Below are 20006 nucleotides of genomic sequence, written 5' to 3'. Positions count from 1 at the left end.
CAATAAATTAAATGATAGATTTAGATAATAATAACCCTTATCATTCATGAACTTGGAATTTTATCATGTTCAAGGGCCGTACTTAAACTAAAGTTTTACCAAAACTCTTAATACCTTAAGTACCAATTCTCACTTTTAATTACATTTATATTTAGTCATTTAACAGATGCTTTTATCTAAAGCAACTTACTAATGAGGAAGCATTAGGTCATTTAACATGAAGAGTCAACACACAACAAGTGCTATTTATACAAAGGGACTATTATTGCTCAGAGAAAAATAAGACCTAGAGTAAGGAGGGGAGGGGATTATTTATTTATTTATTTATTAATAATAGGCTTATTATCCTGCCTGTTATTATGTATCGGCTGTTTATTAGTAGTAGTAGTAAAGTACACATTCTGCATGATCCTATTCTACATCCCTATTCCTACTCAATACCTAAACCCAACTATACCTTAATGATATTAATAAGCAGCAAATTAGTAGTTTGATGAACTAAAAGTCTTAGATAATGGTTTGTTAATAGTGTGAATTGTACCTTAAAATAAAGTACGGCTGAGCTTTTCTAGGCAGAGTTGAATTTATTGTGTAAAAAGTGTTAAATGACCCTAATTTTGATGTGTCTCTGTTTCTGCCCAAGGCTCTTTTCTGGCTCATGGTCGTGGGGTAAAACCCTCTGCGTCTGATATGTGTCTGAACACATTGAGTCAGCAGTGTCATTCTGCATTATCAGAGCTCTTGGTCTATGAGTGTCCCCTTCTGTGAGGCTTTTTCTCTGATCTGGAAGAGTTTGGCTGTTCTCTGCTGCGTCTTTCTTCAGCAGCAGATTGTGGATGTGCTGTGTGGATCTGAACACCACATCTCATTTACAGCTCATTGCTGACAGCACTTTCAGTTTCAATAAAGGATTATCCACTATCCAGACCACCCTGCTGAATCTTAGCCATTAGATTTCTATAAGCTCTTTACGCTTGTTCCTACATGAGGGGAGCGCCATTACCTGCTATGACCACCTCCGTTTGTGTTAATCCTCAAATTAAGATGCATTTTATTTAAACAAGCACAGAGGCTGCATTTGAAATCATATACTTATAATGTATAGTAGGTTAAAAACGGTATGTGATCTGAGAAGTATATCCAAATTCATACTATTCGAAAAACAGAATGTGGGAGGTACCCAGATGACATACTCTGTCTGATTCTGAAGTGCAAATCTGATGGACGCTACACTATCACATGATGCCATAATTCATGAAAGAGAGTAAAGAAACACAACTGCTGTGGGTAGGTCACATGATAATAACAAATGCTGAATGTAGTGGATCCAATTTTCATTACTACTCACAGTCATAATATAGATTGTACTTTCCTAACAGTTGTGTAGTTAATTCAAATCTAGTACCTACTCCAGTACAGTAAGCGATTTCAAATGCACCCAAAGGGCTTTTGCTTGATGTTTATTATAAGCTTGGTAGTTTATATAAGCTAGGGCTGGGCGATATTGCAAAAAAAAAAAAGAATCATGATATTATGTTTTATATCATTTGATATCGATATTTATTGAATATTTTTTAAGAATACATTTAGGAATATTATGATTTTTTTTTTTTATTTAATCACTTTATTGTGATTTATCAACATTGATATGGCAAATAGTTTAATTAGGATTTTTAAAAATATATATTTAAGCAAAAATATCTGATCTCTTCATAATAAAATAAACATAAGTGTTAAAGAGACTTTTAAACTTCATAAATAAATTGTTACAAAGGGTGCGCAACTAAGGCAGATCATCATCTGTAAGGTGTGAATAATAATGATACAGTAAAACCTCAAAATGTCAACAAAAATATGATAATGAAATCTGAGCTTTCAAGTAAAGGAATTAGTCATCATTATTCAAATACATATTGCAACATTACAAATTGTGAAGTTGAATGACTATTTGAAAAAGTTGAAAAACTCTTTCAGATGGGGTGATAGTGGCTGGGATGCACAAGAAAAGAAACCAAAAAGCCACTCTGACGACATCCTTTTTATTTACAATCCTGCTGCTGCTCGACCACACTCATTTTCGCATGTGTCATTTTAAACTAAAGTGACAAGCGTTAGCGCGTGGTTTCCTTGACAATTACAATAGGCTTTACGTTCACGCTCCCATATGCACATTGTGCAAGTCATGCGCCTCCAGTGGAAATGACAAACTTACACCCTAAGTTTATTGGCACCTGCTTCCAAAGCGCGTACTCAGCAGCCACATTTTAATAAAACTATAGCGCTTCATACCGAAACTACATTCCGAACCTTTTTTTTTTTAATCAATATTGACAATGCATTTGGTCAGTAATTATTGATGACGATTTTTATCACCTAGCCCTATGCTAAGCTGTACTTATTACGATAACAGATTCTGTGCTGTTTTGCCTTCTTATATTGATTCCCCACCATTGACAAACATGTTTTGGTCATTGCTGACACCATGTTTACCCACTGTTGTCAAGCATTTCTGGCTTTCAATGTTTTCTGTGTTCAATGGTAGCAGGACACATTATGCATCTTCTGAAAGTGAACAGAATCTCTGGTTAGAAGAGGTAGAAGCATTGCTTGTAAGACATCACAGAATGACTCGGTCTACTCACTCTGAATCTGATCCAGACATAGTCTTTGACATTCCTGTGAAAACACAGCTTAATCTTCGTCATCATTACTCACACAATTCTTCAGAAATTATTTGAGTGTGCTGACTTGCTAGTCAAGAACATTCCTTTTTAATAATAATGTACCGCATGATATTTGTCATTAATAAATAGAAAGTTCAATATTAATAGAAATATTTTAAATATCTAGAGTTACTTTTAAGCAGTTTAATTATGTGTCCTTGTACAAAGTGTTCTTTTTTCTTTTTGTTTTAATATAAAACCTTACTGACCTTATTTTTTTCAATGATTTGAATACTTCAATGGAAGAAAGAATTGATTAAATAAAAGAAGCAATAAAGATATATAATGTTTTCTTTTGAGAATCTATTTTTACACAAAGACTTCACATCATTTTCATATCATTCATCTAATCTCATGTTTTCCACATCATTTTCTCACATATATCATAAGCTTTTAGAAGGGTATTTTTGTTGCAAACAAATCTACTCCTTTTATCTGTGGCAAACAGGTCTTAAAAAATGTAGTTGTTTATCACAACATGAGTTTTTCTTTTTATATATTCTACATAGCACAGCCCTCCCTTTTTTATGTTGGCTATTTGCCAATTATTACATCATGTCGATGATGAATATTTTGCTTTGTGTATTTATAGAAGGTAAACCTACTGTTCAGTAAGCGGTCCAATGCAGATATGAGCTGCAGGAGGGCTGAATGTAAACATTCCAGGAGAGTGAATTCCCTGCTGGGCCACACAGTCAGTTTTTCCACTACCGCCTCCCTGAAGCTCCAGAACGGAGGATCTGTGAAGGTCTCAATCACACATGCCCTTAGTTACCCGCAGGTCCTCTCCGATTATTCTCTTCACCCACTGCTCATGCTTGAAGAATAAGTGTGTCCCGTTACATCAGCGATGAAAAATTCACTTCACCACTACAGCGAGCCAAACAAATGTCATGTAAGGTCTTGGTTGTCTCATTTTGCGTGTTACTGCAGTTACATCCAACATAGAGAACCAGCATCAGATGCTTGTTTTTGTAGAGATATGAAGGTGTGTTTGGGAACAGAATAAGATAAGATGTTCTTTTTTTGGCCTTTTGTGTTCTTAAAAGTCCTGCTCATACATTTCTTACTCATATTAAATTCCAGTCACAGCTAAAACATTAAAAAAGGGACAGATCTTTCTTTTCTTAACCATTGTTTGTCTTCAGCCATTTGCAATATAAATACAAATCCCCACCACCATCTCAACATTGACAGAATGTAGTGTGAGTAACGGTTTGAATGAATGATGGATAGTTTCGAAATTTGACCCAGAGAAATGGGAAGCATGCACGCCTTTCCTATTGCAAATGAATTCCACTCAGACTGAGAACCGCAAGCTTGGCTAGGCTACTCAAACAAAACCCTTCTGAACTCACTTCCTTCTCCACCCAGCGGCTGAACCCCCACCTCTTGACCCACCAGTGAGAGCAGCTCTCCTAAACCAGCAGCCCGGAGACTCCACTCATTAATTGGGTCTGGAGTCCTGCGGAATGGCCATATCCCATGGTTGAGCTGGCTGTGATTTTAGGAGAGAGTCAGATTCACTCTCCGTCCCTCTACTCAAGAAATCCAAACACTCCCACAAAATGGCATGTGCAAGACTACACTGATTACAAAATCTCAAGTCATACATAAAGCAGTTGAGTTGAAGTTGCTGGTTGCAGTTGTCTGTTAAGATTTATTTTAAAGTCAAGTATTTGGGATTCAGATTACAAGGATCATGTGGTATTTAATATTCACGTAAAATAACAGGCTCTTAAGATTCCTTTATGTTTTAAATAGATTAGACTGATAGTGTAGTTTTTTTCCTGATTCACTAAAAGTAACTGGTTCCTAAGAGTCATCTATTTGTGAATCAACCTACAATGTCTGTTTTTGAATCACTAAAATAGCTTATTTGTGAGAGTCATTTGTCACACTGATTATGCAGTTCGTTTTTGGTTCATCAAAAGCAACTGCTTCATAAGATTTATTTGTTCGTGAATCAGATTACACTTTGCTGTTTGTTTTTTATTACTTTAAAATAAGTTAATGTTAATCAGACTACAGTCGTACAGTATAATACAAAACATTTTTTATTAATAAGACTACATACAGAAGGTTGTGCTTTGTTATTTGATTCCTAAAGAATAACTGATTCAATAAACATTAGATTATTTATTATTAATTCTACTGTGATTATGTGGTATGTATTTTTTTTTTTTTTGATTAGCCTAATTTATTATTGGACTACACTGATCATGTAAAGAAAAAGTTAATTAATAGTTTCCATATATATTTACGGTTGTGAATTGCATTATGGGAGTTTCATCTCTGCTCTGTCTGCTTAAGCTGATTTATACTTCTGCGTTAATCACACACATATGGTGCGGCACGGTTTGCACGGTTGCATAGCACTCGACGTGGCTGATGCCAATGCTGATGCTCACCTCTAAAAAAGCTCTGTGATTGGTTGGCTTGGTATTGGTGACGAGTGTGAGCGGTGCTGAGAGCCACAAGCCCAATGGAGCGAGTGTTTACAAGTGTCGAGTCCCATGAAGGAGCTTCAGATGGAAACTTGTGTTTTGTGTTTACCTTATGATTAAAGTTGTTGCTCGTCTGTCGGTTCCCACCTCTGAATGAGTGAGTTTTACCTAATTGTACAATAAGGTAGGGTTCAGAAAAAAACAAAACACCCATGAAGAAACTCAACACAGAGGAACATAACATAACCTACTGCCAGCTTGCGTGTCGGAAATGTTGTTGCAAAGCAACACAAACAGTATTCAGATGTATAAATGCAATGGTTCACGCAAGGCAGGTGCCATGGGTCACGGCAATCACTCGACGCAGAAGTATAACTTAGCCTTAGATGTTGAAAATCAACTCTACACTTTAACAAAGTGAATTTTATTGACATTTTAGTTGTTTGAAATGATATAATATATAAGTAGTAATATAAATAAATAAATCTGTAAAACAAATTGTACTGGCAAGGTTTTTGTACTGTAATTTACAGCTCCAAACCACACAATATATCACTTTAAACTATTAAAAATGTTAATAAAATTCACTTTTTCAAACTTTTCAAGGTTTAAAGTTGCTGGAAGAAAGATCAAGGCCCCATAATGCAATTTAAAAGAACAAATGAATGGAAATATTAAAACAGGAATCACAAAATTATGAAAAACTGCTTTTGCTTCATTTATAAGTCATGAACCAGACTATACTGCTTCACAAAAATGATTTGTTAGAGTCACATTCATATGAATCAGACTCTTTTCTGTCTTTTTTTTCATGACACTCTCGGGATTTAGTATGAATATGTTAATGGAAATGTTGATGGTCTTGGTCTTGGTGGTATAGATCTGTTACGCTGCTGCTGCTTTGATTATTATGGCAGAGCAAGTATCAATACCTTCTTCTGCTAGTTTATACAAAAAATTCTAAGCTGAGAATATAACACACTGCTACTGCAAACATTATATATATATAAATAATATAGAAATAACCCCTATATTAGCAGATCTTAACACAGGTGGAGCTGGGGGGAAGGAGGGTCTTCAATAGTATGCCGCAGCTTAAACGCCGTAGAATGACACAGAGCTTGTAAGCTGATGAGGAGCAAGCTCATTGGCTGCCGAGGTGACAGCAACCAATCTCCTGCGCCATGTAGTTAATGACGCAGGAGCAGATTAGGTGACCTTTCAGTAGAGTTTTATGCCAGAAATTTCACATAGGATTAAATTCTGTCCATCTGTAATTACAATTCAATTGATCTGATTTTATGTGTGAGGAAAGGCAGTTCAGCACTGATCATCTTTTAAGAGCTCTGCCTCTCCTGAATGTAGTTTTTGGCTCCATCACAAGTGAAATGTTTCTAGGAAATAGAGCTCCTGTGGCCGACAGCACTGAAGTGAAGAGCGCAAGCTTCAGATTTCTGACAGTCTAGACCTTCCACAGCGGAAAAGTCTTTTGAACAGTCGCTCCATGGCCAAGTTGTCTGGCATTTGCGCTCAGGTCAGCGCTTCTTTCCTGTGGCACACACAGATATTCACTCCTCATTTGCTAAACTCAGAGAGGCAGGAAATGAGATCAGCTGGATGTGTCTTAATTGAAGACTGTGGTGCTTCTGATTCCAGCTTTCGTTCTGACTGGCTTTTTTCATTCACTCTTTCTTTCATCCCAGTATAGAGCTTGTGAAGTTTGTGTAGTTAGACACCCTGGGAATTGACACACAATATCCTCCTCCAGTGGCTCACATAAGAGGACTCTGTTATCCGTTCAACAGCAGACTTTTCATTTGCCCATTACGGCCTTCTGGAGGCATATAAAACCTGTTTGTATTGATGCCGCTGAGAGGGATGTTTTTCCAACAAGCAAGCGGATACACAAAAAAAGTGTCGAATTTGAGGACTGAACTGTGTAAGATGGTGTTTATATACTGTAGCCTCTAAAATGAGCTCTCTGTTTTTCCAGGTCTTTAGGGGTGAATTTCAGCTACCTGATTTTCTTAAAGAACAGACACAGGTATGGTAGATATTCTGCCTGTCCCTATAAGCTCTTCATTAATGGCTTTGTCTTTATTTTGTTCTTCCTTTTTTCGTCTCATCTATAGCCAAAATAAAATGGTAGCAATTTGAGATCTCCATCTGCTTGCTCTCACTCTGATTTTATTGCTGTTCACGTCATTTCTGATCGTAACACTGGTTAATTGATCAGGTGTCCTGCGGTTTTCTCCTCTGATCTCATGTTTTCAATTCCCGATCTAATCACTGTAGATGTAGATCTGTGGCCTCATTTTCCACTCGCAATAGTCGCAGTGTGTTCTGCTGGTTAGAAGGTGTATAGCGCCCCCTTCTGGAAAGATCATGTAGATGCTTTTAATGATTCTTTTTAAAGCTCAAAATAATCTGAAATAAACATAAATAAGGCGGAACACACCGGATTTCATGTTGAAAGTGGTTGGAAACACAATAATAATAACCTTTATACTGTGAAAATGTTTTACTGTCACTATTTTAGTCATTTCATTTAGTTCTAAAAGAGTTTACTAAGGTAAGAGGATCATTGTTTGGTCATCTAAAATTAATTAAATGGTGTTGCTGAGACATTTTAAGGGGTTTTTCATAAAGGAATTAAATTACCTTGATCTCCAAACTGGTGTTTTTTTCCCATTCTTCTGTTGAACACAAAAGAAGATATCTTGACGAATATTGGCAACCATTGATTGCAATTGACTCCCATAGTATTTCCTCCATTATGCTATGCTTTGTACTTACTGCTTCTGTCACTCCTTACTAACATTGTTCAGGATACCTTTTTTTGTAGCCAACAGACTGAAGAAGCTCTTAAGAGAAATAGAGGTTAAATAAACACAAACAAGACTTTATTGGTATTATTTAGGGCTGCATGATAATGAAAAAAATCAGACATAACAATGTTGTATTTTACTTCAATACATATATATATATATATATATATATATATATATATATATATATATATATATATATATATATATATATATATATATATATATATAGCGATATTAGTACTATTTCTGCAGATTATTTGAAAAGCTCTATTTGAAATGAAAACATCAATTTAGATTGACTGAACTAATTAGACTGACTGAAATAATCTGGTGTAGTAGTGAATCAAACAAATTCGCAAGCATAAATAAACAAGATGGAGCAGTTTTCCGAAGAATCAAGCAGTAGTCAAATATTCAGGTACAGTAACTGAACTAGGCATGGGCTGGTATAAGATTCTGACGGTATGATAACCTTAGATAAAAATATCATGGTTTCACGCGTTTACCTAATTGTTATTACTGCTCTAAAATATATTCTTTTTAATTGTCTGGGTAAAAATAAACAACTTTTTTCCCTTTGAACACAATATATTTTATTTTGAGAAACATTTAAAACATTTTGGAGCAGTAAACATGTCAGGCTAAATAATTCAAATGAATCATTGACTTCTGCTCTCTTCATTAGTTTCAAAAACACAATTATTATTTTTTTTATAATTTAAATGACAACTTTGGATATCTTTTCTGTTAGAGACACTGTTGTCCTAAAAATAACAACAACAACAACAAAGTAAATAAAAAGTTGTACACATTTGAACGGTAAGAAAATGACAGAAAACGAAAACAGAAAATGTTGGTGGGTTTAAAACCTTGACTTTTCCAAACCATGGTATACTTTGAAAACGGATATCGACCCATGCCTAAATTGAACAATCACATGTAATGTAAGATAACACTGTCTTTATCACTGAACAACTATAATCCCAACTCAACATTACAGATCCTGGGATGGAAATGTTGTGAATGCACACATTGGGATACCAATGCTGAAACAATATATTGTGCAGTCCTAGTTTCATGTCCTAGTATCAATGTTTCTATGAAAAACCTTTAAAATCTGAACAACATTTTAAATCCACAGAATGCTTTTATTGTGGAAAATGGTTCTTTAGATTATGAAATTGTTTGGTTCTTTGTCAAACCGTTGACTGAGCGGTTCTTTAAGGAATCCAGAATTGTCCTTCTGTGGCTTCGCTGACACTGAGACAACTTGGTTCATTCATATTTTCACATTTTTAGAGTGTAAACGGGAATTGGAAAGTATTTTGTGAACTAACAATGAATGCTTGACAGCCACTGAAAAGGGTTTATTTGCACTTTATACAGCATTGTGTGCTGGACACATGTGTAACAGATGTTTCTTTTATCACAGCTTCAGAAGTCTCCAGAAAAGCCAAACCCAAGTTAAGAGAAGAGGACGAGTGCTTTATCAGTAGAAGTGAGTTTTTATCATATTTGCTAGAAGACTTTGCTTCCCTTTTTTCTACCACAGATAAAGTGATTTGAATTAACTTGCATACTGCAATTGATAGAACATGGGATGTTCTAAGAAAAGCATGAAAAATTGCTTTCAGCAATATTATTATAATGTGGTGATAATATTAGATATTATTATTATTATGGTTTTATCAATAATACTGTGTATACATATGTATTATACATTATCATTGTTATGACAAGCAATTAAACACACCCTTATTTACAATAATAACTTAAACAGCAATTAGCAACAATGCTCCTGATCATATTTAAGCATTTTACATATTTTTTAAATTAGTAATTTATATATACATTAACATATATGATATAAAAAATATTATATTACATGGTGCTAAATATATATTAGCCCTTCTATGAAATTTTAATGCATTTAAAATATTTCCCAAGAGCTGTTTAATGAGCGCAGTTCAAAATAAAATAGTCTTAATAAGTAACTTCTAATAACTCATTTCTTTTGTCTTTGCCATGATGACAATATTGTAATAATAGTTATTTTGCGAAATACTAGTATTGAGCTTAAAGTGCAATTTAAAGTAAATTAACTATGTTAATTAGGTTAACTAGGCAAGTTAAGGTAATTAGTCATTGGAAAACAGTGTTTTGTTCTATAGCCGATAGAACTTTTTTTTAAGATGGTATGGGAATATAAATTTAAATAATCTAGTTTCAAATAAACAGTGATATACTAAATATGAGTAGCTGTGCGATATGCCTGTATATCGGCACTGGTAAGAGGGCGTGTGTTTGCACGAGGCCGCAGTACCGCAGTGACGATATACAGCTATATCACTCTGCTACAAGTGTGATATTGTGTTTATACAAGAGTTCGATGGCATAAACATGTATATGAAAAAGAAAATCAAACCTTTTTGTATCAGGAACTACTTTCTTCCACCATTCATTCAAATCTGCAGCTGGCAGTCAAAACAGCGCCATCACTCATACACTAACGTCACTTTAGAGCTAGTATTTGAAAGATTCTCTAGAATAATATCCAAAGTGATGACAAAACAGGTGATGTTTGCTCACATTTTAAGATTATTAGGCTGAACATGATGTAATGCCACCAGTCTATACAGAGATATCCCAGTATTTCTCTTTTAGGAGGTCACAATAATTAACAAGGGAAAGCAAACACTGGCAGATTACTGTGGCATAAATGCAGCACTACAAAAAACTGGAGTTTTTCTCCCTTAAGGATTACAGTATTATGTGGTCTCTGTTGCCAGCTTTTTGCACAACCATCTTTGCTCTGCTCATTATGACCACTGTCGTGGTCGCTATGGTCACTGATCTCCAAAATTATAAATATTTAAAATAGGCACTATCCTTATAAATAAACTGCAAAGTGGAAATCTTACAGCAACATTTGTGCCTAAAAAAGCCTCAAAAGCACATTCTGTTGTCCAACAGCTGCAATATTTCGTCACTTTGGAATTATAAGGTTCTATCTGCGTTCAGAATGATTTTGAGATATTGACCTTCAATGTTTTTGCATTCCCTACATAGCAAACAGTATGTGCAAAAAAAGTCTTAAAATGTAAACAACTTATAAAAAAAACACCCCATATTGTAAATAAGTTGTCATTTATTAAGAGTGAAGAGGCTGCAAGAGTGCTGTTATTGCAGAATATCGCACTGCTATCAGCCAATCAGATTTGAGAACCAGACAGAACTGTTGTGTGTGTGTGTGTGTGTGTGTGTGTGTGTGTGTGTGTGTGTGTGTGTGTGTGTGTGTGTGTGTGTGTGTGTGTGTGTGTGTGTGTGTGTGTGTGTGTGTGTGTGTGTGTGTGAATACAAAGTTTTATCCTTTATTTTTACTTATGTCATTTTGTTTAAAACTCTAGCTAAGGTGTGAAAGTCATGCCTGTTCTCTAGATACTGCCCTCCTAAAAACACAATATATCATATAGACTGGACAGCTCTGTCTCAAATCAGACTTATTTAGGACTTTTATACCTGTAAGACTTCTTGAAAACGCTGTTTCACTGCAGAACAACCAACACGTCTAAATTAAAAAATTCTGCTTGAAACGAGTCTCCTGGACTGGGCTCTCATTTTTCCAACAGTGGCTAATAATATTGACCTTCATTTTTTTGTTTGTTTTTTAAATGTAAAAACAGCCAAGCTAAAATAAATAGGACTTTACCCAGAAGAATAAATATTATAGTAATACTATGAAAATGTTCTTGTCTTGTTAAATGTCACTTGGAAAATAGTCACAAAATTCACACAACGACTAATAACTTAGCCTTCAACTGTGTGTATATATAATCAAATCTATTAAATAGTCAAATCTATTAAGGACTGTGACAGTATTATGTAAATATTATCAGTTATGTAAGTAATAGAGACAAACAGAAATTTCCTAAGAATGATTAGTGAGTGTTCTTATAGTAAGTGAAAGCCTGATGCTGACACTCTGTGCTCTTTGACTGATCTGCTGCTGCTCTGCTGTGTTTCAGGGCTGAGGAGAAGCAGACACTGTGGGACCATGATGGACTCTAGTCACCCCGCTATGCTGGGACCTCCATGCATGGAAACACACACATACACAAACACATACACACACACAAACAAACACACACACACAGTCAGGCCGCTGGACCCGGACGCTTTTTGAGGACAGTTTTGGCCTTTGATGTTGTACTGTATCAATTGTGGCCTAAGAATGTCATTGCTGTTCTGAATTGAGTGTTTTCTTCTTTGCTTTCCCCACACTGTATTCTTTTTCACATTCAGTAATAGTTTTTTTTCTGGCTTTACATAAACCTGTGATTCTGTTATAAGAAAATACAGTGGATTAAATGAGCAACAAGGAACTATTTATGGAGGAGCGTTTAGCTTTTAGATGATGCCGTTTTAATGTGGGTTTTAATTTTTTATGCCTTTGTAATGTGCAATTCCTCGGGTACTGAATGATGTGCGGGATTACAAACAAATGGAGTGATCTGTGTGTTTGGAGAGGGAATGAACGCTGGAGGCTCATTGACGGAGTAGCGCACATCGCTGATGTTTGTTGTCGTTTTTACAATTGTTATTTTTGTACTTAAGTGTAAATCATCATATGTACTCTTTTATTTCTTTGGATGAAATAAACCCCTGAGCGCTGTTGGCAGTCAACATCAGACTCTTACATTGACAGCAGGACATCTTTACATGTGGTGTGTGGCGTTTTTGTGTGTGATGTGTGTTCGGCTCCATCTAGTGGTCATTCTGATACACTGCGCTTATTTTCTGCTTTTTTTACTTACCAAGGCTGCAGTTTTTTAAATCGCAAAAATAGTATCATGGGCACAGCACATATACTATTTTTTAATTGGAAAAAAAAACAGGTTAGCCTGTGTGGCAGCATTGTGTCACCATGAACCAGATGCATCACCTTTATCTGGTTTCGGAACATTAAAAAAAACATTCATTTTTGTTTTCTGGTCATTTTTGTTTTTATTTGAAAAAAAAAGACAAATATATATATATTTTTTTTTCCGTTTTTCACCATGAAAAAGAAAAACGCCTCCAATATTGCTTTTTGAATTTTAAATCAAAAATCAAAAAACCTCATTTTTAAATATCCGTTTCTAAAATGAAAATACACTGACCAAAATATACAAGGACCTCCCACCCATGGCCCCCACCAGAATGTTGTCATAGGGCCCGTACCGGCTAGTGGTGCCCCTGAATTACAATATATTACAATAATTAATATTATAATAATATTACAATTGATCATGAATCTTATTTGTAAGTATTATCACTAACCTTTATTATTTAAAATGAAGAGTTCAACTGCAAGTGGCATCTAAAATGGTCTCCTAAAATGAGCATTTTTTTTCTTCATCTTACTGTATTTATTCAGTTATTTCACTTTAAATGCAGTAAAAAAAAAATCACAACACATTTAGGAGACAAGAAAAAAATGCTCGTACAAGATGGCGGAGACGGCAGCTTAGTGTGTTGCAGTTTAATAGAATAGTGTTGATGACGGAATTATGCTCATATATTAGTATCAGAGACTCTCTAAATAAGAAAGCCTTATGCACTTTAAAACTTTGTGAACTGTACAATGTATTTATTTGATTTTTACATATGTATATTTGTATTTGATTTATGCTTACCCCCTGGCATGTATATATATATATATATATGTGTATATTTCTTTTTGTACTGTTAAAATGTTACAATAAAAAAAAGTTTAATAGAATAGTGACAAAAACTCCAGCAAACTGAGAAAAGATCTTTATACGATTGACAGCACATGTGCTGCAAATCCTCACAACGCATAAAACACGCTGCATTTTTTCACAATGCCAACAATTTATGAAAACTTGCTGCATTTTCACAATGTTTTGAATGGGATGGAACAAATCTGAAATGTTTGAAGGGGACCCTAAAACGTGACGGACTCTGCTATTTAGGTTATGGTTATTTAGGCTACTAAAATACAAAAAAAAACAAATCAGGATGTTAAAACAAACTAATATAAAACACCTTCCAAAGATCAGATCGTATGTTTTAGGGTCCCCTTGACACATTTCTAATGTAAGAAATTTTGTGAGAAAATGCAGCGTTTTGGTAGATTGTTTGCGTTGTGTGAAAATGCTGCGTGTTTTTAAAGTGTTTGCATTGTGAGAATTTGCAAACGTATGAAGATATGAAGATCTTTTCTTAATTTGCTAGCGTTTTTGTAATGCACGTGTTTTCTTAAATTGCAGCACTTTAAGCTCTCTCGGCCGATATTATTTTATATATATAATTATTTTGCATATTTTTTTGTGAAATTAAACAATATATTTGCTAGAAATTTAAAAAGTAACATTTATTTGACATGCAAAAATTATCTATTTTAAAATATTTTAACATTAATGCATGATTGAAATTTAAACAGCATTAACATATATATATATATACATATATATATTTATATATATATATATATATATATATATATATATATATATATATATATATATATATATATATATATGTTAATGCTGTATAAATAATAATAAAAAAATAATAAAAAAAGAGTATATTTAAAAACAAAAAAAGTCTAATTTTCATTGTTCAACTTGTACAACAAAAATTTTAAACTAAATTTCAATAACAAAAAAGGATAATTTTTTTTTTATTTTTTTACTGGAAAAATGAACTGTTAAAAAAAGTACAACAACAGCATACCAAATATATTCAATAAGCAAACTGAAACAAATTTTTAAAAAGAATATACTTTTTTATTTCGAATCTTGAGGTTGATGTACTAAAATAACCCAAACACGTTTGAGTTTAAAAGTAAGCTTTAACAAACTAAATAAAAAATAATAGATATAAAGGCTTAATTGAGTTCATCTTTATGTAAACATCAACTAAAATTGAAAAAACACACAAATTGAATTGGAAAATAAATTAATATAACTACAATATTATTCCAACAATTTAACTGAAACAAAATAGGAAAGTTATTTTATTTTCATCATTGCCAAATTAAGATTTTTAAGATGTATAAGATGTATTGCCTAAATCAGAGATGCCCAAACTAGGGCCCATGAGCCAAAGTTGGCCCTTGGTTAACTTTTGATTTGGCCCCGCCATCCTGTCTGAGAAGAGAGGGAGAACTATGAGGATGGTGTAGAGATTGTCATTTAAATTTACTGTAACCTTTTATTTGTTTGTTTAGATTAAGTTTCAAATACATACTGTCACCTGATGGATAGAGGACAATGTAAAGACTTTGGTGAGCAAATCAAGGCTTAGGCAGATTCTGCTTGACCAATGTATTCAACATTGAACTTTACTGTGTTATCAATGTGATTATGTTTTTATCACAACAAGTAATAATTAAAAAAGTTATACAAGTTAATACAATTCAAAGTAATTACCCATGGCATTCATTCATTTTCTTTTCGGCTTAGTCCCTTTATTAATCCGGGGTTCCCACGGCAGGATGAACCACCAATTATCCTGCACATTTTACGCAGCGGATGCCTCTCCAGCCGCAACCCAACTTTGGAAAACATCCAAACACTCTCATTCACAGACATACTGTACACAACGGACAATTTAGCCTACCTAACTCACCTGTACCACGTCTTTGGACTTGTGGGGCAAACTTGAACACGAGGAGAACATGCAAACTCCATGCAGAAATGCCAACTGACACAGCCGAGGCTCAAACCAGCGACCTGCTTGCTGTGAGGCGAACATGCTACCTACTGCGACACCGCATCGCCATTACCCATGGCAGCTTTAATATAAAACAGTTTGGTATATTTATATGTGGCCCACATCTATCACAGATATTTGGTTTTTGGCTCTTCAAACAAAAATATTTGGGCACCCCAAGTCTAAAATAACTAACTAATAACATCCAAACAATAAAAACTACAACAGTATTAATACAGACCATCCACAAACTGACACTTTTAGGCAGCACAGAGGTGTTTGTCCTTCATATGAAAATGTTTTAATTTTAAGGAACAACATTTTTCCCCCCATAATACATGTACATTCAAGGTAAATGATACATCCGTTACAATACATACTTCATTCTGATGTTGGCGTCCAAACAAAAATGTACATATATATTTATTATTTATACTATATTTTAACAATTAGAAACCAGTGCACAACGTTGATAAGGGACATAACAGTCAACAAGTAACAAAGGTTTCCCACATTCAAATTGTACAGCTCTCCATGTTAGCACAGTCTCCAAAGTAAAAAATAGACAGCTTGACAGCAGAGTCCTCGTAGAAATCAGGTCTTTTCTCTTTATTTACAGTGCAATAATACACTCGGAGAGGAGGATAGCAAAATGATTCACAGTAGAAATAAAAAGCCATGTTTAGTCTGTTATACACCTGAACAACAGTCTTTGAGTTATGCATTATGAGAAGGATGACAACGCTTTTTTTTTTAGAGGCTTTGGTATACGAGCTCCTGTCGGAAGTAAACCTTTCAACCCACAGCACCAGAGATTGACAAGATTTGAGGCATCAGAAGACCACTTCTCCCATAATCTCTGTCAGTTGGTAGAAAAAACGACAGTCTATATATATTTTGTTGTTGGGGTCATTTAGGCTGTTCAGAAGTGCAAACTACTAGCACACAGAATTCATACACTGAAAAATGCTGGGTTTCACACAATCAATTTGTGTTGGGACAACATGAGGGATTTAAGTTAACTTAGTTTTTACAAATAAAACTGGACTGAACATAAAACAATTAAGTTGTCAAAAAAAAAAAAACCTTAAGAATTGTGTTGATAACCCTGATAGCCAAATGTGCGTAAACTTTCTGACTAGCGTTGACACTGTATTATAGCATGCAATAGGATATTTGTTTTTCTAGTCTGATCTGACAAGGAAACGTAACAATTTTTCATTATCTTAGTTTAGTGGCTAGTTCGTACACTGTAAAAAAAATCTGTTATTTTATGTTTTTTTTTCCCAGCAGCTGGGGTGCCGTAAAATGACGGACGTTAAATTATAGAAATTTACAGTAAAATAACGGACGTTAAATGACAGAAATTTACCGGAAATTTAAATTTAAGGAAGTTTCTGTATTATAACCTCTGTAATTTTACAGTACATTTCTTACAGTACATTTCTTAACAGTCGTTATTTTACATTTTTTTCTGCAGGAAAAAAAACTTAAAATAACGGAACTTTGTACGAGTTCAGTCATTTTAAAAAGGAGACGTGGCACCAAACCCCACCCCTAAACCCAACCGTCATTGGGGGAAATGCAAATCTTAATTGTACTTAATTGTAATTGTTGACTTTGTAATTGTAATTGTTGACTTTGGACTGTAGGAAGGAACCGGGAAACATTCTTGAGCACAGTGGGAACATGTAAAGTCTGCACAGATACGTCAATTGGCCTGGTAAGGACTTGGACCAGTGACATTCTTGCTGTGAGGCAACAGTGCTAACCACTGGCCATGCCGCCATATCAAAGAAAAAGTAAAGAGGGGAAGGTGTAAAAGGGGGGATTCTTCAAAACGAATACACCTGAGGTAAGAAACTCTAGTTATTTATAGTGAGTTAGGAATAATATGGTGAATCATGTGTCAGCTAACGCGGGACCAGTTGTGGTCAATCATAAGCATGTTATCCTCTCAAAATAAGTTCATAAATAAAGTTCACTACATCAAAAAGTGACAAATTGGTTTTTCATCCTAAGGGCGTAGTTGCCCCCCCCTAAATTATTATTCACTATTTTCTTGCCCTCAAGTGCTTCCAAACCTTTACGGGTTTCTTTTTCTTTTCTTTTTTTTTTTTTTGAAAAAACAAAACAAAACAAGCTATTTAGGAGAAGATTGATTAACAGTAACCATTAATATCTTTAATATATAAATACTACCGACGTCAGTGGTTACAGGTTTCCAGCGTTCTACAAAATATCTTGTCATCTTTCAACAGAAGAAAGAAACTCAATAAGGTTTGGGCCAAGTAAAGGTTGAGTAAATGATAACAGAAATTTCAGTTTTGGGTGAAGTATCATCTCTGACAATAGTTTCTATTTCTGCAATGTCATGGTTGAAGAACAGAATAACATTGTGTCCTAACTACATGTGACGTGACAAGATTCCTGCAACAAGCAGCTTATCTGTTCATACCAGACGTGACATGAAAATTTAAATACCAGAGCCCTTTTTTATAACAAGTTTATAATCAATTAAATTTATTCTACCTCTTTAATATAATTAAAAGTACATGTTGAGTGGCTGATATTTGTTAGTTTGCATTGAGAGTCATACTAATGTTTGCTAGATTTCTTGGTCCCACTTTATTTTAAGTGTCCTTAACTAATGTGTACTTACATCAAAATATAATTACAATGTACCTAATGTGTTCATAACGTATTGAAGAACATGTCTGGTGGTATATGGTTAGGGTTGGGGACAGTTTTGGTGGTATGGGTAGGTTTAATCGTGGATTAAGGTGTAAGGGATGGATTAACAGTGTAATTTTAAATGGAATTACAGAAATTGAATACAAGTGTAATTACAGGCAGATTTTTAATCAAGCAAAAGTACAGCGTAAAAACATGTATTTGCACTGTAAGCACATTGTACAGTAACTCATTTTTAATTTCAGTGAAAGTACATATTAGTTAAGACCACTTAATATAAAGTAGGGTCAATTTTTTCCAGATCTGAAGAAATATGTCTGTATCTGCGTTCAGTGTGGCAATGAATGTCAAGTATAATGGTATTCAAACTTACAATAGTAGCATTTAACACTGAATAAAGCACATAATCAGCACCTGAGGTGATCATTGTCTTATGCTGTTGTTCATCGACAAGAATTAGAAACCATTTCTAAAATAGAACTTTTGTGCGTCACTGTTGCAGATGGTTAGGAACAAAAATCCGTTTAACATGGAAAAGATCGTTTTTATCACTTGTCGCACAACTTGCACCATTGTGTCACATGTAGCAAGGACACGGTATAAACAAAGTTGGACAATGATCATCTAAGGTGCTAATTATGTGCTGTATTCAATGTTAAATGCTACTAATGTAAGTTTGAAAACCATTATATGTGCCAATTATTGCCATGCTGAACGCACCAGCAGACAGTTTTACCTCAGATCCTGACAATACAATAACTAGCAAATATACAGTTTGAAAAAGAACATAAGAACTTTGATTCTCATTGTAAACCAATAAACATCAGTCACTCAGCATGTACTTTTAATAATAATAATAAAGAGATTTATTATGTATTAAGTACATTAAAAACCTACCATTCTGTTTGGAGTTCAGTTCACTGTTCTGCACTTGTGAATGGCTCAGCTATTGTTCTGTAAAATTTTCAGCTGTATTAACAAATTTCTGAACAACACACAACATGTTCAATTTCTGTTTGGAATGTAACTGATTAATTAGCATAGTTGCTATTTTATATGCAGTATACTTATACAACAGTTCTGTCTGGTTTTCGAATCTGACTGGCTGATAGCCGTGTGATATTCAACAATATCAGAACTTGTACAGCCTCTTTACACGTGTATTACTCTGCCCACATAGAGTGACAGCAGACCAGTAAACTAACTACAGTTTGACAATTGTTGCAGCTGTTGGACAATATAATATACTTTAGAGGCTTTTTTTAGACGAGAATGTAATTGTTTAGATTGCAACTAAGCAGTTTTTATATAGGGATAATGCCTATTTAAAAAAATGTATAATTTCGAAGAGACAGCGCATGGCATTTCATGCCATTCAGCCATATAATCTTAAAATATAGCAAAAATCACCTGTTTTGTCATCATTTTAGACAATAAGCTAGAGAATCAAATACTAGCTCTTAAGTGACATTTGTGAAGTAGCAACGGTTTCTGCTGTTCTGGCTGCTGATGTGAAGGAATGGTGGAAGAAAGTAGTTCTTCGTACAAAAAGGATTTTTAGACTCTCCGTGGTTCATTTTCTTTTTATATAC

At 34.4% G+C, this 20006-nt stretch overlaps 2 protein-coding genes across 3 annotated transcripts in view; one reads left to right on the top strand and one right to left on the bottom strand.

The window, feature by feature from the left end:
- The window catches only part of tpst1 (tyrosylprotein sulfotransferase 1), a 78620-nt gene extending 65901 nt beyond the window's left edge, over positions 1-12719 (top strand). The window contains exons 4-6 of one of the 2 annotated variants that reach the window (XM_087282412.1): positions 7164-7214; positions 9434-9499; positions 12027-12719. In XM_087282412.1, coding sequence (XP_087138538.1) covers positions 7164-7214; positions 9434-9469 — 87 coding nt within the window. In that variant the 3' untranslated portion in view covers positions 9470-9499; positions 12027-12719. 2 annotated transcript variants of the gene reach the window in all.
- The window catches only part of LOC147833651 (uncharacterized), a 734785-nt gene that overhangs the window by 112728 nt on the left and 602051 nt on the right, over positions 1-20006 (bottom strand). The window lies entirely within an intron of this gene.

Source organism: Danio rerio, chromosome 15, assembly GCF_052040795.2.
Source record: "Danio rerio strain M-AB ecotype USA chromosome 15, GRCz13ab, whole genome shotgun sequence".
Classification (NCBI taxonomy): Eukaryota; Metazoa; Chordata; class Actinopteri; order Cypriniformes; family Danionidae; genus Danio; species Danio rerio.
The sequence above is the reverse complement of the archived record's forward strand: the minus strand, read 5'-3'. Positions and strand labels throughout refer to the sequence as shown.